Source organism: Diorhabda sublineata, chromosome 3, assembly GCF_026230105.1.
Source record: "Diorhabda sublineata isolate icDioSubl1.1 chromosome 3, icDioSubl1.1, whole genome shotgun sequence".
NCBI classification, from domain to species: domain Eukaryota; kingdom Metazoa; phylum Arthropoda; class Insecta; order Coleoptera; family Chrysomelidae; genus Diorhabda; species Diorhabda sublineata.
The window spans coordinates 34156987-34178487 of NC_079476.1; the positions used below are offsets into that span (position 1 = coordinate 34156987).

A 21501-nucleotide genomic window follows, 5' to 3' on the forward strand; every position below is an offset into this window, starting at 1 on the left:
TTTTTTCTTTTATTAATACATAATTAGCCAAGCGATAGATGTTTTGATGTTTTTCAGTTGATAAAAACTAAAATTTGAGGGAATGTACACGAATTTTAGTTTTTATCAACAGCAAATAATCAAAATATTTATTGCTTAGTTAATTAATTATTAACAAAAGAAGTTTTTATTATAAATATATCAAGATAGTAGATAATTTCAGTCTTAGAGAGAGAAAAATGGCCATTTAGTTATAAAAAAAGCTTTTTATATCAATTTTCAACTGAATTAATTATTTTCAAACATTTTTTATTTATTTATATAACTAAAAAACACAATTAGTATGAAATTCATAAATTGAATTGAAATTTTTCGACTATTTAATGTTATAACATAAAATACCATCTTTTAGAGCATTTAATTTCTCATAAAACTTGTCTTAAGATAATCAAACTTAAATCCACAATATCAATCAAATGTTGAGGATACCTTCTTTGTAGAGCGTTAAATTTCCTAAAAAATTCTTCCAGAACATTTTTGTGTACAACCAATGATGAGGAGCTAATTTTTGTACATTGAACTAAGAAAAAAATAAAAAGACCCTTAATAAAATTAACAGCTCTCATATTTGCTAAGAATTTTTTAAGGTATCCAGCAACTCATTTTTCTGTGTCGCTTTTGAAAAAAGTAATTTATTTTTATAATCCCACTTATTGAATATTTTTACAAAATATTACATCTAATGTACTTCATATTTTACACAGATAAATAATTCTGAATAACTTTTCATGTATCATTTCCATAGCATTGATTATCTAGTATTTTGGTTACTATTTTATTATAAACAAGTGTATTAAATGTTTTATTTAATTAGTCACAATAATTCAACCAATGACACCAAAATCTTGATTTATATTCTAAACCTGGTCTTTATCAATATCAAGTACATGTGCATACAATTATATTGTAAAATTGTCAGTTTGGTGAAGTATAATTACAAATCTTTCTGAAACATTGAACCTAATCTATTATTTATACACAAATATTTATAAAGTGAACTCCCTTTATTTAACCATAGAAAAATATGTGAAAACCGTATCTCATTCCTTTATCTAAAAAAATTTTCAGGTAACAAATTACTTTGTAAAACAGAGTATTATTTTATTAATAGAGAATATATCAATAAGATATTAAGTATTTTTTAAAAAATGTGTAATTATCCAAATTAGGTTACACCCCTCGGACTTCGGTAGTGTGGGATTTCTACACACTAAAAAATCCCTCCTGTTTGTTCTAAAGAATGTTGGTATCGCCCAAAGGTATTACTTCAACATTCCTTTTCATGTTAATATACTTTTAGTATTACTTCCCATTCTTATGGACTCTTTAGCATATGTTCTACAATATTTTCGGGTGAAATTTTATCGCCTATTTCCGTCTCGGCGGTTATTCTTTCTGTCTCTCACTGGAGACACTCAAAACAAGTCTATTTGCTTGCTACATATAATGCAATGTGGTGTGTCCGAAATTTTAAACCGGAAAAAATACTGTTGGAAGCATCCATGTTCGGTTAGCGTTTTTGTCGAATAATAGTTTAATTCGCCATGTATTCTTGTTACTTATAAATTTATGTTAGTTATCAACCTTTTAGTCCATTGACACTTAGCAGTGATATCAGACCACCTTGTTTGCCACATACTTATAATTCTTTCCCTATACATCAAGATCTTTGTTGAGCCTGTAGGTCGATAGGTACTATACTTGCAAGTACTGGGACAGCTTCAGTTGATACAGTCCTAAACGAACTGTACACACGAATTGCCGTCGCTCTTTGTATATTAATGTACATATTTAACTGTTTACTGCACTAAGTAGTCTTCGTATACTTGATGCAGCACCTCCTAGAATCTGCGTATGTCGATATATAACCAAAATAATAATAACCAAACTTAAAAATTATCACAATTTTTAGGTTAGGTTAGATTATTATTTAATTCTTCAAACGAAAAAAAGTACATGAAGGAATGGTTTCTTAGTATTGTTCGGCGTAATTTTCTTCATAATGTTCTAAAATTTTAACGAAATCAGAGGGGTGTAACCTAATCTAGATTATTACCAAAAAATGTATATAGGAGAAATTCAGTGTGTCAGAGATGTAGCTGCAGAATTATTACATAAATTCAGAATCTTCAGAACATTGAATATCCTGTTACAGAACATAGGATCTTATTCTGAATTTTCAAATACTAATTTAAAATCTTTTGTATACTTTTAAGCTTTATTATTTTATTAACCCAAATAACAACACAGGGGTATTCTGGTCTAGAAATTTGATTTTTTTTGCACATTTTTATAACTTAGACCCTTAAGAATATGTCCTTAAACGGATTTTTACAAATTCGCATTATTTCCGGAGATGCAGTAGATTTTGTGACGTAGCGTCTAAACCGGCCGAGCGGAACAAATTGTTCTACTGGAATCTCAAGCTCTATCCGACCGATTCCTTTGAAAGTTGGTGGAAATTTTTTTATATATCTCTCAATCGCATCTACCTTGGATTTTAAAAAATTTCGATTTGGAGTATTTTTAAAAAATTCGAAAAGTTAAAAAAAGGGAGAAAAATTGATATTTCATGTCGACGACATTTTGTGATTTTTTTTGGCTAAGGTCAATGCGATAGCGACTTTACAGATTAAGAAATTTTTGTAGCCCCCACTTTCCAGGCTTGTAATTTATTGAAATTCTTATTTTTTTATATTCTTTAAAAGTCAATAAATATATAAAAAATTTATAGCAAAATGTTTTTCAATTTTTTTACTTTAGTTTAAAAAATGCCTAAAATTTAGGCTTCCAGACCAGGATACCCCCTTAACTGTCGGTGATTATTGAGTATTGTTGAAAATATGTACTTAACAAAAATGTATTCGTATTTCCTTTAAAAAATAAATTAGATACTATGAAAGATCACTTTATATGAAAACTTAAAAGAAGTTGTAAAGCACTTGCTAGTAGACACATTCGAAATAGCAACAAGATTTATTACAGAATTTTAGCACTTTTCTAATTTTCATCTTATTTATTTAATTCTGATAACTTGTGCATTTGTATACGAATTAGTGTTGAAATACAATTTAATGGGACATTACCTAAAACGTTTGTCATACTTTGCTTCAATCTGTATATTCTTCATTTTTAATTTTGAATATTGAGTATAATGTCAATTAAAAAAATGTTTTAAAAAAACTAATAACAAAAATCGTAAATTAACACCCTCTATAAAACCACTTTGTATAATGATTACAATATATAGTTAATTACAATAATTTCACACTGAATTTCATGTAAATTTTTAGCTAGATACTAAAACTAAACAAGTTTATCATATTAAGAGTATATCTATAATCATAGTAATGGAATAAGTATGTAAGCATAAGAAAGGCCAAACCAGAATTTATATTTTTTGAAATGGTTCTGTTAATATATTTCAAATTTGAATTAAAAATGTTTGGATTATTTCCTCACCCGCTTTTTACGGAATGTATTTAACATCACAATATCAATTACTTAAGAGAAGTGAAGTTATTGTTGACAGTATAGAGCAATTTAACAAATTGTCAAAATACCCGCCGTGGAAGTGAACAAATGCTTTTGCTCTAAGTTTTTGTTTTTGAATATCAAATTAATATTTATTCCACTACTAGATTAGTTCAGAGTTACTTAAAACTATAACACAAACTATATATTAGTGTTTTGTCTACATGTGCACATTTGTATAGTAATTACTACAGAAGCGTAGGTACTTGATAAACAATATTAAAATTATTATTACTACATTATTTTCATACATATCACAATATTCCTTATTAGACAAAAAAATGACTAGAAGAGACGAGACAAAATTTTTAAATTTGATAAACATTTTTTAGAAAAAATAATTAAATTGTAAATATATATACAAATCGTCTAAGTGTAAAAATATGGTTGAGAATATTTTGCATGTCATAATATTCATTATACATCTGACTTTTTTCTTTCAAATTCTAATATTTTTAGTTGAGTATTTATTATTTAAATCTCATCATATTCAAATATATCCCAGGGCATATGGTATGAATGGTACAGTACTAATAATTGAGCCTAGAGTAGAAAAAAAGCAATATTCATATTCCATTTATTATCCAATATCAAATAATATTGTGGGGTTTAGTACAACAACTAGGTAACTTGACTTTTCTGGGAAATAATGATACATACTGGCTTGTAACACTATGATTCTGTTCTTTCTGATGCTATACCTAGATAAGTCTCACGACATTTCAATTGGTGGCGCTAAATATGTTAAGAAGTAGGTATCTTTAAATCAGAATAATTCTTGTTACTACAACCTGGTATTTTAAGTTGCAGGACCAAGACCTCACTGAATCCACAAAACAAATTGTAAGAAACTTGATGACATGTTCTCAAAGTTGTGAAAAATATGAAATCTAGAAGCAGTCCTTAAAGCCCCAATGTTCGTTCTGGTAAGTAATTTCTTGTGGAGAAGCTTATATTTCTTATAGAAACAAATTTGTTTCTGGAGAATTCATGCATGACCCATGTAAAATAACATGTCGAAAGAAATGCTTCCGAAAGTTTTCTCATGAAGACAGGCTTTGTATTTTTAAAAAGTACTATGAATTAGAAACTTATGAACGAAAACGAGATTTTATTCATAACAACACATACAGAGAGTTGTGAAAAAAGTGGGACAATGAATCATGCAAAATCTAGCAATTGCAACTTGCTCTAGTATTTTGCCGCAATTTATTTTTATTGCATGCAAGTTGTAAATTCAACAAAATGTTGGACAGATCAGCCGATTGGTTAGAGCATTTATGTAAAAATAACAAATTTTTGTCTACTGCGGCAAGTTTTTGTTTGTCTTTATTCATGTTTTTATCAAACAGCCAATACAATAAAATTTTACTCCATCATCATAATGTCCGGCACCAACTTCAATATTTGTTTCTAATACTATGTCCAGACTTATCCTAATGAATTTATATATTTTAAATTTCCTGTTATCAGTTAGATCAATGTTAGATTGGTATTGATCAGTACCTGTCTGTTGTAAGTGATAATAACAGAAGAAACTTTGTGTTTTAATTTACTCCTCGTAATGAATATTTAGACATGCATGGTATACGTGAACAAAAAATTGAACTAAACAATATTTTCGCTTATAAGAACTGAAGTAATACTGTACTAGAAATAGACGGCCAGGTTCCAAGTAGAGATGTATACACATCTACGCATTTTTTACTCAATGGATCTGTTTCTGGTATTGTATTTAGAGGAAAGCTGTCTCCCTAATAAAATAAAATAATGATTAAGATAGTTTTATTATATATGTAGACAAAGAATATTAAAGTTATTCACCAATAAAAATTGTTAGCTCACATTTTTTACATGTTCTTATTGCCCAAAAATAACCTATACTCTAGCTATGTCCTCGTTACTAGACATTTCTAGAGTACTTTATACTTCATATTGATGGTCTGAAAATCACGGAAAACGGAAGCTGTACCTGAAGTAATAGGGACTGGCACAAAAAAATCCCGTCTCTGTGTCATTGAAAGATATATAGGAATGAACCCAGAAAGAAACTATCAGAAATTCAATACACAGACAATCTACTATTAATCCGTTGATCTCAATTCAAAGCTGATTCAGGAAAACTGTATGAAATTCAATTACCTAAACAAGAACAATAATTTCTTTAGGTTTTATGCTTTTACTCAAATCAAAACCAACTGGAACTGGAGAATGAACTCTAAATGGTCCAGTAAAAAGTTAGGTGACACAATAGACCAAGAAAATGCTTCCCAACACATTCATACTTCATTTTTAATTTACTACCTAACATACCATTTGGCTTGTTACGTTTTTCTCCAAACATTTTGAATATTTCTTTGTTCACGTATTGAGGTATTGATTTATTTGTTCTAACAATCGAGTTTTTGAGGAAATTAATTTGTTATCGACCTCCCACTTCATTCGAGAAATTCAATAAAATCTCGGAGTGTATTCGAATTTTTCCTCTATCTATCTACACTTTAATTCAAAGTAAATTTTAGTGAATTTGTGGTGATTTTATTCCTCGTAGTTTTCATATAAATTCTTATTTTCTGTTTATTAGAGGAACAAAACGAATAAAATAGAACAGATTCCTGTTTGTTTGGTTAAATTTAAAAAAATTTTATTTCAGTTTTTTGTATGTTCGAGCATAAGCTCCTTTTATTCAAATCTATTATTTCTACTCATTCCTACTGCAATAGTTTCCATCTGTGTCCTCGTTTCATTCCTCATTTTATTTTTTTCCTGCAGTTCTACAGCTGCCAGGTTGCGGTTTGATTCAAACCCAAAAGTTTCAACTGGTACATCATAAACAAACAAATTTAACACAACTCCATTCAGTTAAAGGCTGCTGCCATCCCATAGATACCCATAGATAAGTCCCAGTCTTATCTTCAATATGTATAAATATGAGTTAATCCGAATTTATTATTTTTTCAATAAATTTATTTGTTGCTGAAACTTTTTTTATTGTTTATCATGTCCGGGGATAGCTTTAGTTTGTTAATTATTATTAATTTAATATTAATTTTTTACCCCATCTGAGTACCAGTTAATTAAATACTATAACTGAGACCAAAGACCAAGACTCTATGCTGTCTGTTTAAGAATAATACTGAAAGAATATTTTGGACAATGGAAAAACCTCATAGTTATATATGGTACTCACCGTTTCATTATTGTAATGCCAAAGGTTCTCAAGTGTCGATATGAACTTTTCCAATTCTACATTAGTTGAGAAATACAATATCCAGTCACCACTATATTCATGTACCTCTCTACAAGCAAATTCCTGAAAATAAACCATGTTAATATTTGATCACTTTGATTTGATCAGTAGCATCAAAACCGTGCTAATTAAGGATTTCTAGTTAGGATATTGAACTTTGTTTTTCTAGCTCTTATTACTGAGCAATTCCCCATTCACATGCTTTCACCATTATCGTTTTCAAAGAATATCTTCATTAATTTTGCTGTTACAATTTGGAGACCCAAAAACGTTGGTGCCTCACGCACTATTTGAAGAGACGTAAACAAAACAATATTTAGATTTCAGATTTTAATCTTTCCGGTTATCACTGTCAGGAGTTTCGACGTTCCACTGAATCATCATATTATTATTACAACATTTGATTTCAATTCGGAAATTTTTATCTGATATTGTTAAGTGTTTACTTACCAGTATACACCAACTTTGTTCAGCAGATGGTAAACGAAATGCTGTTAAATTGACTATTGAGGCACATGACAAGGCTTGAGTTCCCTTGATTGGTTCATGAAGACTTCTCGTAGTCAATAAACTGTTCAACATGATAGGAAATGCTTCTCTAACAGTTAGGATGTGTTCACTGGTCATCAACAATGAACACGATTGAGTTGGATTTTTTTCGCGTTGGTGGCTGTACATCTGAAATATATGTAACAACATTAAGAAGAAAAACAATAAAAAAATACGAAAAATAAGAACAAAAGCATAAACATTAATTGTTTTTTATACCGATCCCTAATGTATATTATATAATTGTCAAACAAACTAGTTTGAATTATACTTACTCCACTAGCAGCATGTACCAATTCCTGTAACCATTCACTTGCCACATATTCATTGGGTGCGGCGAGCAGTAAACTTTTCCCTTCAACAATAACTTGAAAAGTATGTGGCCTTGCACTATTCGGTACTCTTCTAGCACCTTGACAAGAACCATTAATGAGGGGAAACACTCTCATGGGTACTCTTTGGGAAGGCGAGGATAACATGTACAAAACACCGGCTCTATAAAGTAAGAATAATAATGAAATACACAATTTATATCAGAATCAATTACAATATTGATCATTAAAGTGACACCATAGTAAGTAAATAACTTTCTGTAATGAGTAATGTAAATTTACTTCTAAAAGATATTTTGTTCCTGTAAGATAAAAAAATGATTGCTTACTTTAAAATAAAATAAGCAGTTTCCCATCGTGTTGATTCTGTTTCTGAAGTTTTAAACATCAAAGGACCTTCCTTATTAGGTCCTAAAGGAGTAGGGTCGAGATCCGATGTACAATCTTGAACATTTACAATACTGTAGTAGAAATATTCTTCATCCTAAAAATACAAACTCGTAAATAACTCAGTAGTACTTGAATTGAAATGATATACAATCCAAAGTAAATTACTGGATTACTAGGTTGTAGTCATAAGTGATTAATAAAATGAACATTGAAAAAAATTTACCACAGTACTAATAAGGAAGACTAGGGAAGGTAATACAGTACCTAAACTTTCCAAATAAATACTTTTATATAATATAAAGATGGTTCAAAAACTACCACGAGAACTGGTGCTGGTACCAACCCCAAATACACATTTCTGCTAGGCTCTTATTCAAGAGACTTATAGGCATAAATATTTGGTATCAAAAGAAACTTAGAAATTCATATAGTTTCGTTTTGATATATAGGCAGTTAGCAAAGCTTCCATATGGACCCGAAGATTACCGGGAAAGATACTTGATGTGGCCTACTTATTTTCTGTCTGTAGTCTCAATTATAATTTGGCAGAATTTAATTGAATATTAAATTTTTATGAAAGAATATAATTAGAAGAGACTTCATGTACAAGTACAGAAAATGTTCCAGGAGAATTTCCATATGGATATACTCAAGAAGTTCAGATAGATTTATCATAAAAAGACATATCTGATCCATTTACTAAGTTAGCTCGTATCAGTACATTATTAAAACACACCCTATATAGCGAAGTTTTAAGAAATGATGAGAAGAAACCTAAATATTAATAATAACTACACAATTTTTGAAATGACTGTAGGTTTACTAGAGTTGTACATAATAATTATTTCTCACAGGCAAAGAACAGATATTAACAGGTTTTGGGATATAGATTTGGAATATAAACACAAAAAGTCACTACACGTTGTAAAGAAACAATTAATAATTTCTTTTAAAGATAAATCTTAGCCAATGCAAGGCAACAGAACGCACGACTACACTGAGAAGTAGCAAAACCTAGTGGTCGCAATAGAGTTAAACAAGTTGTTTGTCAATCAACGGCCATATTATTGTTGCGCAGGTCATGGTTCTGGATTGCCCTATGCCTTCTCATTAAAAAAATGATTAGGAAAAAAATCTAACATCCTTGAAGACTGCAAAGAATTCTGGAATCAGATGAAAATAGCTCTGAATGTAAATACAGTTATAATTTACTTTAACGAATACAGCTTGAACTATATCATCATTTACTGATAAATTTTATTGTTAAAAGTTCAACTTACTTTATGAACAGAGGTAGTTCTACAAATAGATCTTCTCAAATTTACCATATCTCTCATAGTAAGCTGCCTTACAGCTGGTAAACGAGGTTTATTAATATCTTTTCTCATTGCAATTTCTAGCTGTCCAACCAAATCACTTGTCAAATTTGTACATCCTGTACTAACAAGACATTGCATTTCTTTATCATGATTCGAAAAATGGATGGTTTGTCCTTGAGGTCCGATTAAAATCGTATCCAAGTCAGTATAAGGAAGAACAAAATGGTTAGTTAAGGTACCAGTTGGTTTGGAACTTACTATATAAAGTGTGATGTCTGTTAAAATAACTAATAGAGGTCTAGATTCACCATCTGTTGTGTATGCACTTCTTACATGAAACACCTAAAAATTAAGAAGAGATGAGCAGATAAATAGTATAGGTCGTTGGCAAACTTCATGGGATATCTCGCCTAAGGGAAAATGGACCTACCGACTTAACTCTCGAGTAGATATACTTGGCTTAGCCGCCCTCACAGAGAGGTACTACATGACCCACATGCTCTCTGGACAAGAGTGCTTCAGATAATACCTGCACAGGTTCAATCATGAGGCTTCTCGGAAGTGCCCAACTTGTGCATGATGAAACAAAAGTGCGAAGCTGAAATAGGCTAATAAAAGGGACGCCTGAAAATATGTCTAAGGCTATGTTATCAACGGAGACTGCCTGGACACTATCGAGCACGTTCGCCACTGAGGTGTGGAGACTTTACTTTGAAGACATGAAAACGAGGAAGGAGTAGAATCGAGGCTGAAGAAGCAACTGATGGAAGAGCTGTATAGCTAGATCCTCCATCTACGAAGTAATTGCTAGAAGCGGTCCCGCAGGAAAATTAGAAGCCAGAGATGGAGAAGTTTTTTTGCGTCGGTATGGGAAAAGTCATGTAGATACATAACAGTAGTTTTGCCCAAATTTCCATTATAAAAAAACAAATCTAAAAAAGCCCTCATGACAAATAACAATAATATTATTAACATATACAAAGACAAATAACATGGCTAATGAAATCGGCCAAATTAATTACCTGCCCTACAAGGTAGTTTTAAATTCACTGGTAAATTCGGCCAAAAAGTGTCAAACTGGTTAGGTTAGGTTACGTTCCACTCCTTGGAGCTAGCTATAGCTTGAAGTTGGTGAAGTTTTGCAGTAAGTCTCTCTTTTCGAGCCTGAAAGGGACGAGGACAGGAAGTGGAGCTATGAAACAATTTAAAACGGTCGGTAGGTCACTGGTGGGTTAACTAACGCCGACTAGGGGTAATGCACTGGAATATTAAAAAATTCACGTGTTCAAATCCTGCATACTCAATTTCTCTGACCGAATCTACCACACCAAATAGTCATCTATCTGCTATTTGGAGGAATTTACTACCATCCAATGAAATAGGGCAGATCTGCCATGAGGAATAATATCAAGCACTTACCCTATGTAATTTTTCAAGCCTATTTCTGAAGATATCTTTTCTAAATTGCACAACCATTTTCTTATCTAAGCTATCCATATAGTTTTTAACATTATTTCGACCAACAGCAATTTCTTTCTCTAAATATTGATCGATTTCATCACATTTTGGCACCTGCTTAACTCCCTTTACATACAAATTCACCACTCTTCTTGAATTCTTTTGTCTATACTGTATTTTAGCATCTACCATTTTCTTCAACGTTACATTTTTCAAAAATCTGTTAATTAAAGATGTTTTTGAGTTAGAAGATTTTAAACAGGGTAATGATTTTGCAATCTCAGTATCTTCCGACCTGTCTGACAAATTTGATTTAAACGAATTGCTGATCGAGTAATGGTTCGTTTTGTTAATTTTTCTCTTAGGCGAACTGAGATGTCTCGGGTTCTGAGGTTCCACTAAATCAGATATAGTTTCATTATCAGACCAATCAATTTTAGACGATTTTGTTAAGCTCGTGTTACTCGGTGTTGTAGCACTTGGTTTTGTATCTGTTGTTCGAGGTTCTTCAACCTGTTCAATTTCTGAATTTTCAATATTTTGTACAGGTGTAGATGCATTGTTACTAATTATTTCAAAATCGTCTTCTGGATCAGTTCGCTGTTCTTCTCGAGCCCGTCTTCTAAAGAAATTGAATTCTTTCAGTATCATTTGATAAACTGTTGAACTTTTGGGCGTTTGCTTTTTTTCAAAAGTCTTTTGGAACTTATCGTATTCATAAGAGTAACTGATACCTGAAATAAAAATAAATGGATAACTTATGTTTCCTTTTAATTCAGTATTATGTAAAGCAAAAAGAGACAGCATTTATAAATGGGGAAAATGCCTGGGAACTCGTCTAAAGCCTTTATAAGTGCTCAACGTTTTGGCATTTATAACATTTAAAAAAATAACTGCTCAATCTTACCTTAAACCAGAAAAAAGAATATTGAGGTCAATGGCAAAACTACTACTTATAATAGTAAAGAAAATGAAGAATAGTAAATTCAATATTCTGTGATAGCTGATGAATAATATATAATAATAATTATATAATAATAATATAATAAATTAGAATAATATAAATGCAATCGCGATTTGTAACTTGAAGCCGATTACATTATATTCATTTATAGCATTAAAATTCAATAACGTAGTAATGCCTGAAATATTATAGGTGTAATTTTGTCTAAAATTGATTATGAGCTCTATGAAATTGGTACCAAGAATGGAATCTTAAAACAATTGTATTATACTTACTTTAACTTTGAATAACTTTCAAAATAGTGAATTTAACTAAGAATGTTAACAAACGATTTTTGTAAAAAATTAAATTCCCTTCAGGAATCTTTATTGAATTTTTTCCGGATACTAATTTTTAAGTGAATTACAAAATTCCAAAGTTAAAAAAATCAAATTCTGAAATCATACCAATTTTCAAGGTGTGGTTATAGGAAAATGGTTCATCTGACATGACATTGCAATCAGACTTTTATTAGACCATTAAATTCTCTTAAAAAATAAATCCTAGTCAATTTCATTTACCTCAATGGTTTACGAGGACAAAAACACACCCAGGAAAAAAATCAAAAGTTGCCTCTTAATATCAATATTAAGGGCTTAAATCCTCACATTTTTTGTCATCCCACATAATATCTTCGATATACTTTAAAAAAAACTAGTTGATTTTTTGACCCAGTATTCTAAATACACAAAGACTTTCAATAAAACTCCATAAATGCAAAAAAAACAAACAAACAATTGTTTTGAATTGATATAATAAAATTTGGGATGCCTTTTCAGAAAAAAACGTGTGGCAACTGTTAATTCTTTATCAACCTAAAACAAATATGGTTTTCTCAGCACTTTAAGCTGTTTTATTTAAAGTTCTCTTTCAATCAACACTAATTTGTAATGAGTTTTATTTTGATATGGATGACATATATCAAGCCAAATTCCAGGCCAGCTAGTAAAAAGCAAATGGAGTCTAATTGGTTAATTTTTTACACAACTTCCATTGCTATCCTCGGAGGAGTGAAGGGGCTCAGATTCAGATTCCTCAGGCCCTGAGATTTCTTCTTCATCATTATTTTCTGCACCTATCTCTGCTTCATTACTTTCTTAAGAGTTTTGTGCATTAATTTTCAATTATAAGCTAGATAGATAGATCCAACCAAATGTATTAAATGTTCTCTTAGTGGCAGCAGGTGTTACTCAAGAATTTTTATTACAACTTCCGTTAATTCATAGGTTCCTCTTAATTCTCGCCACCACAGTAAATTATATACATGATTTTTCCAGTCCTTTCCACATAAACTATCTGGACCAAATTCCTTGCTTGTCTCTGAAATCAACCAAGCTTTCTCTCACTTAAAGTATATCTAACTTTGTGTGCTTTGCTGTTTCTCATATGAATCTTATTACCTCAAGCATCTCAATAAGATTTAGTTTACAACCTTGTGCTGCTGGATCAAGAGGATGAGCTGCTAAGTGAATTGGTGCCATGCCAAATTCCTTTCTATTTTTGAGCTTCGTTAGAATTGCTTTCTCTTCTGCAGTGGAGAAGCTGAAAGCTTATGAATGAAAACTGCTTCCAAGTTATTGAACTTTGTTGCTATTTTATAAATTTGTGGCTTATTAGATCCTAGAGCTATAATCATATGGACAATTGTCTTAAGCAGCTATATCAAGCCAAACCCCAGACCAGCCAATAAAAAATAAATTTAGTGTGTTTAATTTTTTACACAACTTCTAATGTTATCCTCGGAGGAGTAAAGTGGACCAGTTTCAGATTTCATTAGATTCTGATTCCGATGATATCTATATTAAGAGCTCAAATTTTCCAATTTTTTTTGTCATTCCAAATAATACTTTCGATATACTTTAAAAACAAATAGTTGATTTTTTGGTCCAGTCTACTAAATATACAAAGATTGTACAGAAAATTTGATATATCATCAAACCAGATTCATCAATAATTATCATCAATAAGTGCTTGTTTGACTATAATTCAATATTTTCTCAGAAATGCCCGGGTATTTTTATATTTTGGGCACTTTACATCACTATTCAGATGTAGGTCTATCTATTTTTTTACTGGAACCATTGTTGGAGTCAATTTTATTAGAGAGACCAATAAACTTGTAGCACAAAAAATGAGCACAATTTAACAAATCAATGATTAAGGTTAGCACTAAAAGCTTTTACCTAAAATAAATTAACAGAAAAAATTTAGGAATAGCAGCATAAATTTGGTTATAACAGTCCAACAATCATTGATATTTCAAATGAATAAGAGGTACAGAATTGAAAACATAACAATTATAAGTGATAAAAACTTACCTTTATGTTCATATACATTACTGTCACAAAGTATAATATTTCCTGGTAAATTTTGCTGAACATTTGGATAAGTGGGATAGAACCCTTCACTTTTAGTTAATTTCAAATTATTCTTTGCCTCATTCAATTTGTTCACAGCTGGTGGTGGTATCTCAATAGTTTCGAAACATCTAAGTTTCAAATCTCCCAAAGATTTTCTATTCGATCCATCATGAGAAGTGGAGTACACTGATAAATCTTCCTGTCCTTCTGGTACTCCACGTTCAGCCAATGGTACCGAAGAAGAGAAATTTAAAATATTTTTCAAACTACCAAAAATATTAGAATCCAATAAGTTGGTTTCTGATTTTTTCTTTTTAATAGCTATTTCTTCTTGAACGATATTAGTGTCTATATATTTTTTGGGGTGTTTGGTTTTTTTCAAACAACTTGATTTTGGTTTTGATTTCAAACTGGGTTCCTTTTTCACAAAAGTTTCGTCTGAATCTTCTTCATCAATGGAACTTGTTGAGCTGCCCGTTGAGCTTGACGACGTTGAAGAATGTTTGTGATGGTTTATGTAGATATCCGATTTTACCTGTCGTTCAGTTGACGGTTTTTCATAATAAGGAGCGTCGCCTTCCGCTGCCCAACTGTATCTTCCTATAAAATATAAACATTATAATAATAATCATAATACCATCTCCCATATTCTCTACATGTACATATAACACATCGATTGTCCACAAATATACATATGGAGTATGAATGTCTAAGTGCAATACCCAACACAATGAGGCAATGGAAAACGGAGAAACCTACAAATACCTTGGATTTTAGCTAAGTTATTGGACCCAAAGCAGGCGAAAGCCAGGTTTCAGCTTTTCATTTCCTCGTTAAAATTCCAAGGAATAGGCAGGCAGCTTTCTTAGTCAATGAGTTTTAACATGTGAAGACTATAATATTTAAAATTAAATCATTAAATAAAAAGTGTAATTAATTACCTTTAACAACATCTGGTTTTCTAATAAATCCTCTTTGAAAAAAACTTAATGATACTTCGGGTTCATGAGTAATAAAACCATGATTTATATGAATATCGTCTATTTTGGTGCTATTCAAAATGTCTTCATGGAATGAAACTCTCTTTTTAGGCGTATCTGATTTAGATTTTTTCTTCCTCTGTCTTCTAAACACAATTTGTTCTTCATTCTTGTTATCACTAATTGGAATCTCTTCTGTAACTGCTTGTATGGGTAATGTAGGTTGAGCTTCTGTAGATTCTGTGTTAAGAGTTAGTTTCAAGTTTTCATTAACCTCTTCAGAGAGACTTACGTGCATATCTGGATTTTCTACAGTTAAGTTTTTATTTTGGAGTGTGTAATCTAAGAGCTCATAGCTCGTCAAAGAAACATTCATGATGTCTGTATTCTCAGCGTTTTTAATAGGATGTTCCATTTCAAATATTTCATCACTAAACTGTTGGTGTTCTGATTTAGGACTAGATGCAGTATCGAATTTCCTATCATCAAAGTAGCTTGGGACTGAAGAGGATATTTTTTTATATTCGTCACACACATTTTGATTAATAATATCACTTTTTGTCATAACTTTTACTTCTTCGATAAGAGGTTTCTCAATATCACGTTTTTCCTCTTTTACTTGTTCTTGATGTATTAAAATTTTATCACTAATATTGTATTTGTTACTGATTTTGTTACTATCTGTGGGTATATTTTCTATATCGCAGTTATATCCACTTACTGACATAACTGATGTTATTTCACTTTCGCTGTCCAGTAACTGAACACCAGAATCTACAGGGGATGACAAACTTGAAACAGTGCTTGATGTCATTTGTGTATCGGTATCTTGCAATTTTTTTGGAAAATCATGGTCTTGAGATTTGACATCGTACGCCTGGATAGAAAATTCCATACTGGAAAAAGTTAAATATTGTCATGTTATCATGTTAATCAGATCAATTCATATAACCTTAGTATAAATCATTTATGTTAAATATTGGCGAAAATCACGTGTCACTAGATGGCTCTGAATTTGGTTTCTATAGCAACAACACAATCTGTTATGGTGTAAGATGCTCTTGAGTTTTTTGTGTGTTTTTCGTGATTTTGATAGGATTTTTTTTTATTTTGGTAACTTCCGTTATTTCCTAAACGTGTTTGTGTGGTTAGAACAAAAAGTTGTGTTTAAAAATGACGAAAAATGACGAAGTAACCGTTTCTAACATCTTAGTAGAGATAGAAGCAGACCACTAAAAGAAGGTGAAGCAGTTTTTAAAGCGAAACATATTGTATTATGTATACTAATAGGAACAAATTCAAAAACTATTAAAAGTTTGTGTCTGCAAACATCTGGTCTAACTTCCCGGCCTCATGAGAACAATAAAACTGAGTGATATAATTAGAGATTGGAAGTGCATTTGTTCATGTAGGTAGAGGAGGAAGAGACTTGGATATCTACACGAAACTACAAAGTTTTATTGGCCACTAGAATGAGATTTTAACAATTAGAACATTTTTTACACTACAATTTTTACCTCGTTTTTTACTGTTTTCGAAGTGCACCTTAAGGATGTGTGGTTGGTTTTATCTCAGAAAAGCACTTTAAACAGGTATATTATTTTACTATTTAGACTAAAATTTGAAATAACACTTTCTATTGTTTATAAAACCAGAAAATTTGTTCGTATTCTGGCTTTGTTGTTCACCTCTATTGAAAGTTAATTAACAGATGTCGCCCACAATATCAACTCATAAATAGTTAATTTCAAGTTATATTTTTAGACTCATCTATGATTTGTATAAAACTATTACTACTTTGCTTTTATAACCTTTGAATAAACAATGTTTTTCCTCTATAAACAAGGGACTATTTCACATATATTTTAAAACGTGATTATTAATTGTGTGTACCAGTTTGTGAATATATGAAACGAAAATTGACAATAAATTCTATTGGTAATAATAATAACCCGTGGCATATATCCAAAACGCGTGCAACATAAAAATATTCACAAGTTCTGCCAATGAAATACTGCGTCAAATCCTGAATTTTAATGCACAATATTTCTTTGCACGAATCTGCATTCAACAAAATCAAGGATAAATGTTTCAATTTCGGTTATTTTCTATCAATACAAACTACTGAATTTAAGCAAAAAAGTTCTTAGATAGAGTGAGTTTTATGTATGGAACGCCTCAATTATCTCGGAAACGGCTTGTACGATTTTTATAAATTTTTGTGTACAAGGGTCTTGTGATACGGCCGGTGTTATAGTGGTATTTACATTGTTGACAGATCTTTCCTTTTTCCTGAAAAATAATGAACTATGTTATTTCAAATAGATGACCTTGTATATTTTTCGCTTTTTGAAATCATAGTTATCGTTACATTTGCATTATCTCCGTCGAAGTTGAAATAATACATTTAGATGGATATGACTGCTACAATAACAAATTTGACGTTTCAATAAATTATTATTGTTGAAGTTTAGTTGAAAGTCACAATGGATCGTTTATTTGAAAAACAACGAATTGATATTTTAATGATATTAGGATATCTTTAATAATTTATATCCTAACCGAAATCCCATAACAAGATCTACTGACAGTAAATTAAGTAAGTAAAAAGTTTAACGAAACTGAACACAAATATTCAGTAATATACAAAGTAACGTTGGTTCAAGAGTTGTCAGATGACGATTTTGATAGACGTGAAGAGTTTGCAGACCTAATGATGGAAAAATGTTACAATCAAAGCGATCCAAATTTTTTAGATACTGGTCACGTAACAATCCTCGTTGGATGCGTGAATCTCACACCCAATATCCCGAAAAACTGAATGTATAGACCGGAATAATAGGCGACAAAATAATTGGTCCCTTTTTCATTGAGGGTGCTCTAGTCAGAAGAGGTGAGAATACACAAAAGAAAAACTTTAAAATTTTATGCAGCACATAATGCTAATCATTAGGGACAGGACAAAGATCTAACCCTATAATCAGAAGAGGCCCATTAACTAATGTTTCAGTGAGTTATGTCCATTATATTTACATGAGTAAGAATTTCTTACTGGTATAACTCAATGAAATGGATGCAGGAAATCCATGGTTTCAACTTCGGTAAGTTTTGTGTCAAGTGCCAAGTCACGAATTAATTGTTTATTTGTTATGTATTTGTCAGAAATACATAAAATACGAAAACTATGAAAGCACTTCTTTGAAATTATATTTTTATTGTATATACCTTCTTAAGGTTTTTTTTTCATTAAGTAATAATTTATATTCCTAATTTGAATCTGAATCCAATAATATAAGAAAAGTTTGTTTTAAGTTAATGTTAATCTAAATAAATTTAAACGAATGCATGTCCTCAGAACGTCAATTCAACAGTTTGTGTTTAAAGTACAATTTTGAAGATCATGGGGCAAAAATATGTATCTGGTGTTTGAGGGGTAAGGGGAAAAAGGAACTGTACTCGAGACACAGATCTTAAAAACGACAATTTGGAACGTGGGTTTAAAAGCACTGCGCACCCACGTGCTCGTTTGGGTGCTCAAATTGTGTATTTGGAAAGAGACTATTATTGTGCAAAAGCACACAAACGTAATATGTAAACGACATTTCCCAGAATGATGCATTCCTTTGTAAGGCAATCTACTGTGATCAATACTGTAATGTAATATATTTATAGAGTTGCAATTATCATCCTAGAATCCTTGTAAATCTTAAGAAAAATGTTTGAGAGTGTATAGATGATAATGGACGTCATCACAAACATAAACTTTACATATTGTACTTTGAATTGCTCACCATAACTTGTAGTTTCTAGATATTGTTAGCAATTCTAATCCAGTAAATGAGTTAATGTTACAAATAGTGGGTTTAAGATAACACAAGTAAAATAATGGAGGAATGAATTTAATAATTACAAAGTTTATTATTACATCTTCAGCTGGAAATCTGTATAAATGTCCTTATTTGACTTTTGACTGAGAGCGCTCAAGTTTAGAGGGCTCTCACTAAGGTTTAAACTCACAATTTACAAGACAATACTCAGTCCCATAGTCACATAAGGATGCGAGACATGGACTACGACGACAACAAGTGAACGGATTTTGAAATGCTGGGAACTTAAGATCCTAAGAAAGATTTTTGGGCCCTGTTTGTGAGAATGGTGCGTTGAGGGAGGAATGCTGGGCTGAGACAGATTTGGTGGCGTTTATCTGAGGGGCAAGTTTGTGGTGGCTGGGTCACATTGGGAGAGGATTTTGATTGATACCTATGCAAAGCCATCTATGAAGTTCCTGGCGTCAAGGAGGAAGACCGCGCCTTCCCTAGTTAGAGGACATTGAAGCGCACCTGATCCAGCTAGGGGTTCAACGTTGGAGACACCATGCTCAAGACAGAAAGGATTGGCAGTCGATTGATCGATTGTTCACAAGGCCCTGGTTCTCAAAGGACCGGAGCGCAGGTTAAAGAAAAAGAAAAGAGGTTTACTTATATAGAAAAAGTGATGAATTTTTGTTGCTAAAGCCGCAATTTTAGATACTAGAAAATTATTAAATTGAAGTTATATATAATTGAGATATATAATATTTAGTGCTAAAGAAATAAGAAATAAAAGACCATTACGACATATAGACTTGTTTAAAATGCACACAAAGAAGAAATGGAATGTATAGACTATATATTTTTCATTTTTTTATTCTAAGTAATGTATATCTGTTGTTTAATTTCAATAAATATTGCGTCTTTGGATAAAATTATTTTCAGTTAATATGACATATTAGCTAAAACATTGATTGTTACCAATTCTAATTGCATTTTCATAATGAACGTGTTAATTTTATGTTGTAATAATGAAGCCAAAGGTTCTTTTTTATTGTAATGAATGAAAATTATTCTAAAAACCATTGCCGACTGTGTATATTTTGTAATTTATGTTGCTAAATTGTCTAAATTAGTTTTTCAAACAGGTAAAAAATTGACGTTTCGACCTATTTTTTAAAAACTAATTATCAAACAGAAGAGACCTAAAAGCAAGACATTTCATCAACAAAAACATAAAATTGTCTAAGCAATAAAAAACTTTGTAATTATGATAAATGTTCTATTCAAGACCAGATGACATTGATGACAATAATAAACACAATCCTGCAATAGCAAATTATGATCAATAAATATATTCTCAAAAGTATTCTACTGTTTGCATTCAAATTAGTTTACGGAATAAAATCAAATGCATCATTATTAATTCTGAAACAAATAATTGATTGTGTCCCTGGCTCACTAGTTATGGGAATATCAATCTCAATCGTCACTAAGTACTTACCTTATTATTATTGTATCTATGTATTTCTAAAATTCGAATTTAATAACACATATTTATTACACCAAGGAAACGTCACGCTTGCCGTATTTTTATTTTATGCATAAAGAAAAGACTACATGGAGCATGCGTTTGGTTTGTTTTGCGTTTTTAATTCCCTCATTGATTTTCTTGAGAAAGTCACTTTTTTCAACTTTCCGTATGACACGGAACCATAGAACCCAAGAGTCGTACACTAGATGTAAGCTGTCATTATGTTTTATGAGTTACGCTGGCTGTAGCTACAACATGGCCACTTATGTGATTGTGACTATAGACATAGTGATATTACTATGTCTATGATTATGACTATAAATTTTGCTAACTTATAGTTCAATGCTCTTGAAGTAAAGACAACGATATATAAATGAGAAATATACAAACCGTATTATGGTGCTAATTCACTATTAAAATGTAGGCAACAAACATTACAGACATACATAATCTCAGAGTACAGAATTTTTCATGATCTAAGAGAGTGACTATCCTCCTGTAATAGAATAAAGAGAGACAGATTCGTTGGAAAATTTTTTGGTGGAATAAGGAGGAAGGTTCGTTGGAATTAGCACTGATATAGGAATAGACCCTACGCTTGTTTTCATACCTGAACCTAACAGTGTCACATTATGTATGGTCCCAACGCCTTTGTCTGTGTCAGCTCATTTCGAGCCATGAAATAGTGTGTATTATAAGGTTTGATAGTACCCTTTAAAATATCTACCAATCGGCACAAATATTTGCCCGTTGGGGCAAAAATCATAGATAAAAGTGTTCACTTAAAGTTGTAGAGCTAGGCAATGAAAAATATTTTTCATTGAAAGAGATTCCAGTTCTAATTACAGTTTGGAAAATTGTGATTAATTTGATGGCTCTTAAAAAACACAAAAACACGAGAAGACAATGATATACCAAAGTTGATTGATTTCTTCCAAGATGAC

The 21501-nt window shown here is 31.2% G+C and overlaps 1 protein-coding gene across 1 annotated transcript; it reads right to left on the reverse strand.

The window, feature by feature from the left end:
• On the reverse strand, positions 1-20754 carry LOC130441444 (uncharacterized). Its single transcript, XM_056775135.1, has 10 exons — positions 20528-20754; positions 15176-16110; positions 14193-14834; positions 10833-11605; positions 9375-9755; positions 8034-8188; positions 7648-7867; positions 7274-7501; positions 6764-6886; positions 1-5327 (listed from the first exon to the last, which is right to left on the reverse strand). The coding sequence occupies exons 2-10, from the start codon at positions 16107-16109 to the stop codon at positions 5199-5201; spliced, it is 3585 nt and encodes a 1194-aa protein (XP_056631113.1). The 5' UTR covers position 16110; positions 20528-20754; the 3' UTR covers positions 1-5198.
• Positions 20755-21501: the final 747 nt, after the last annotated feature.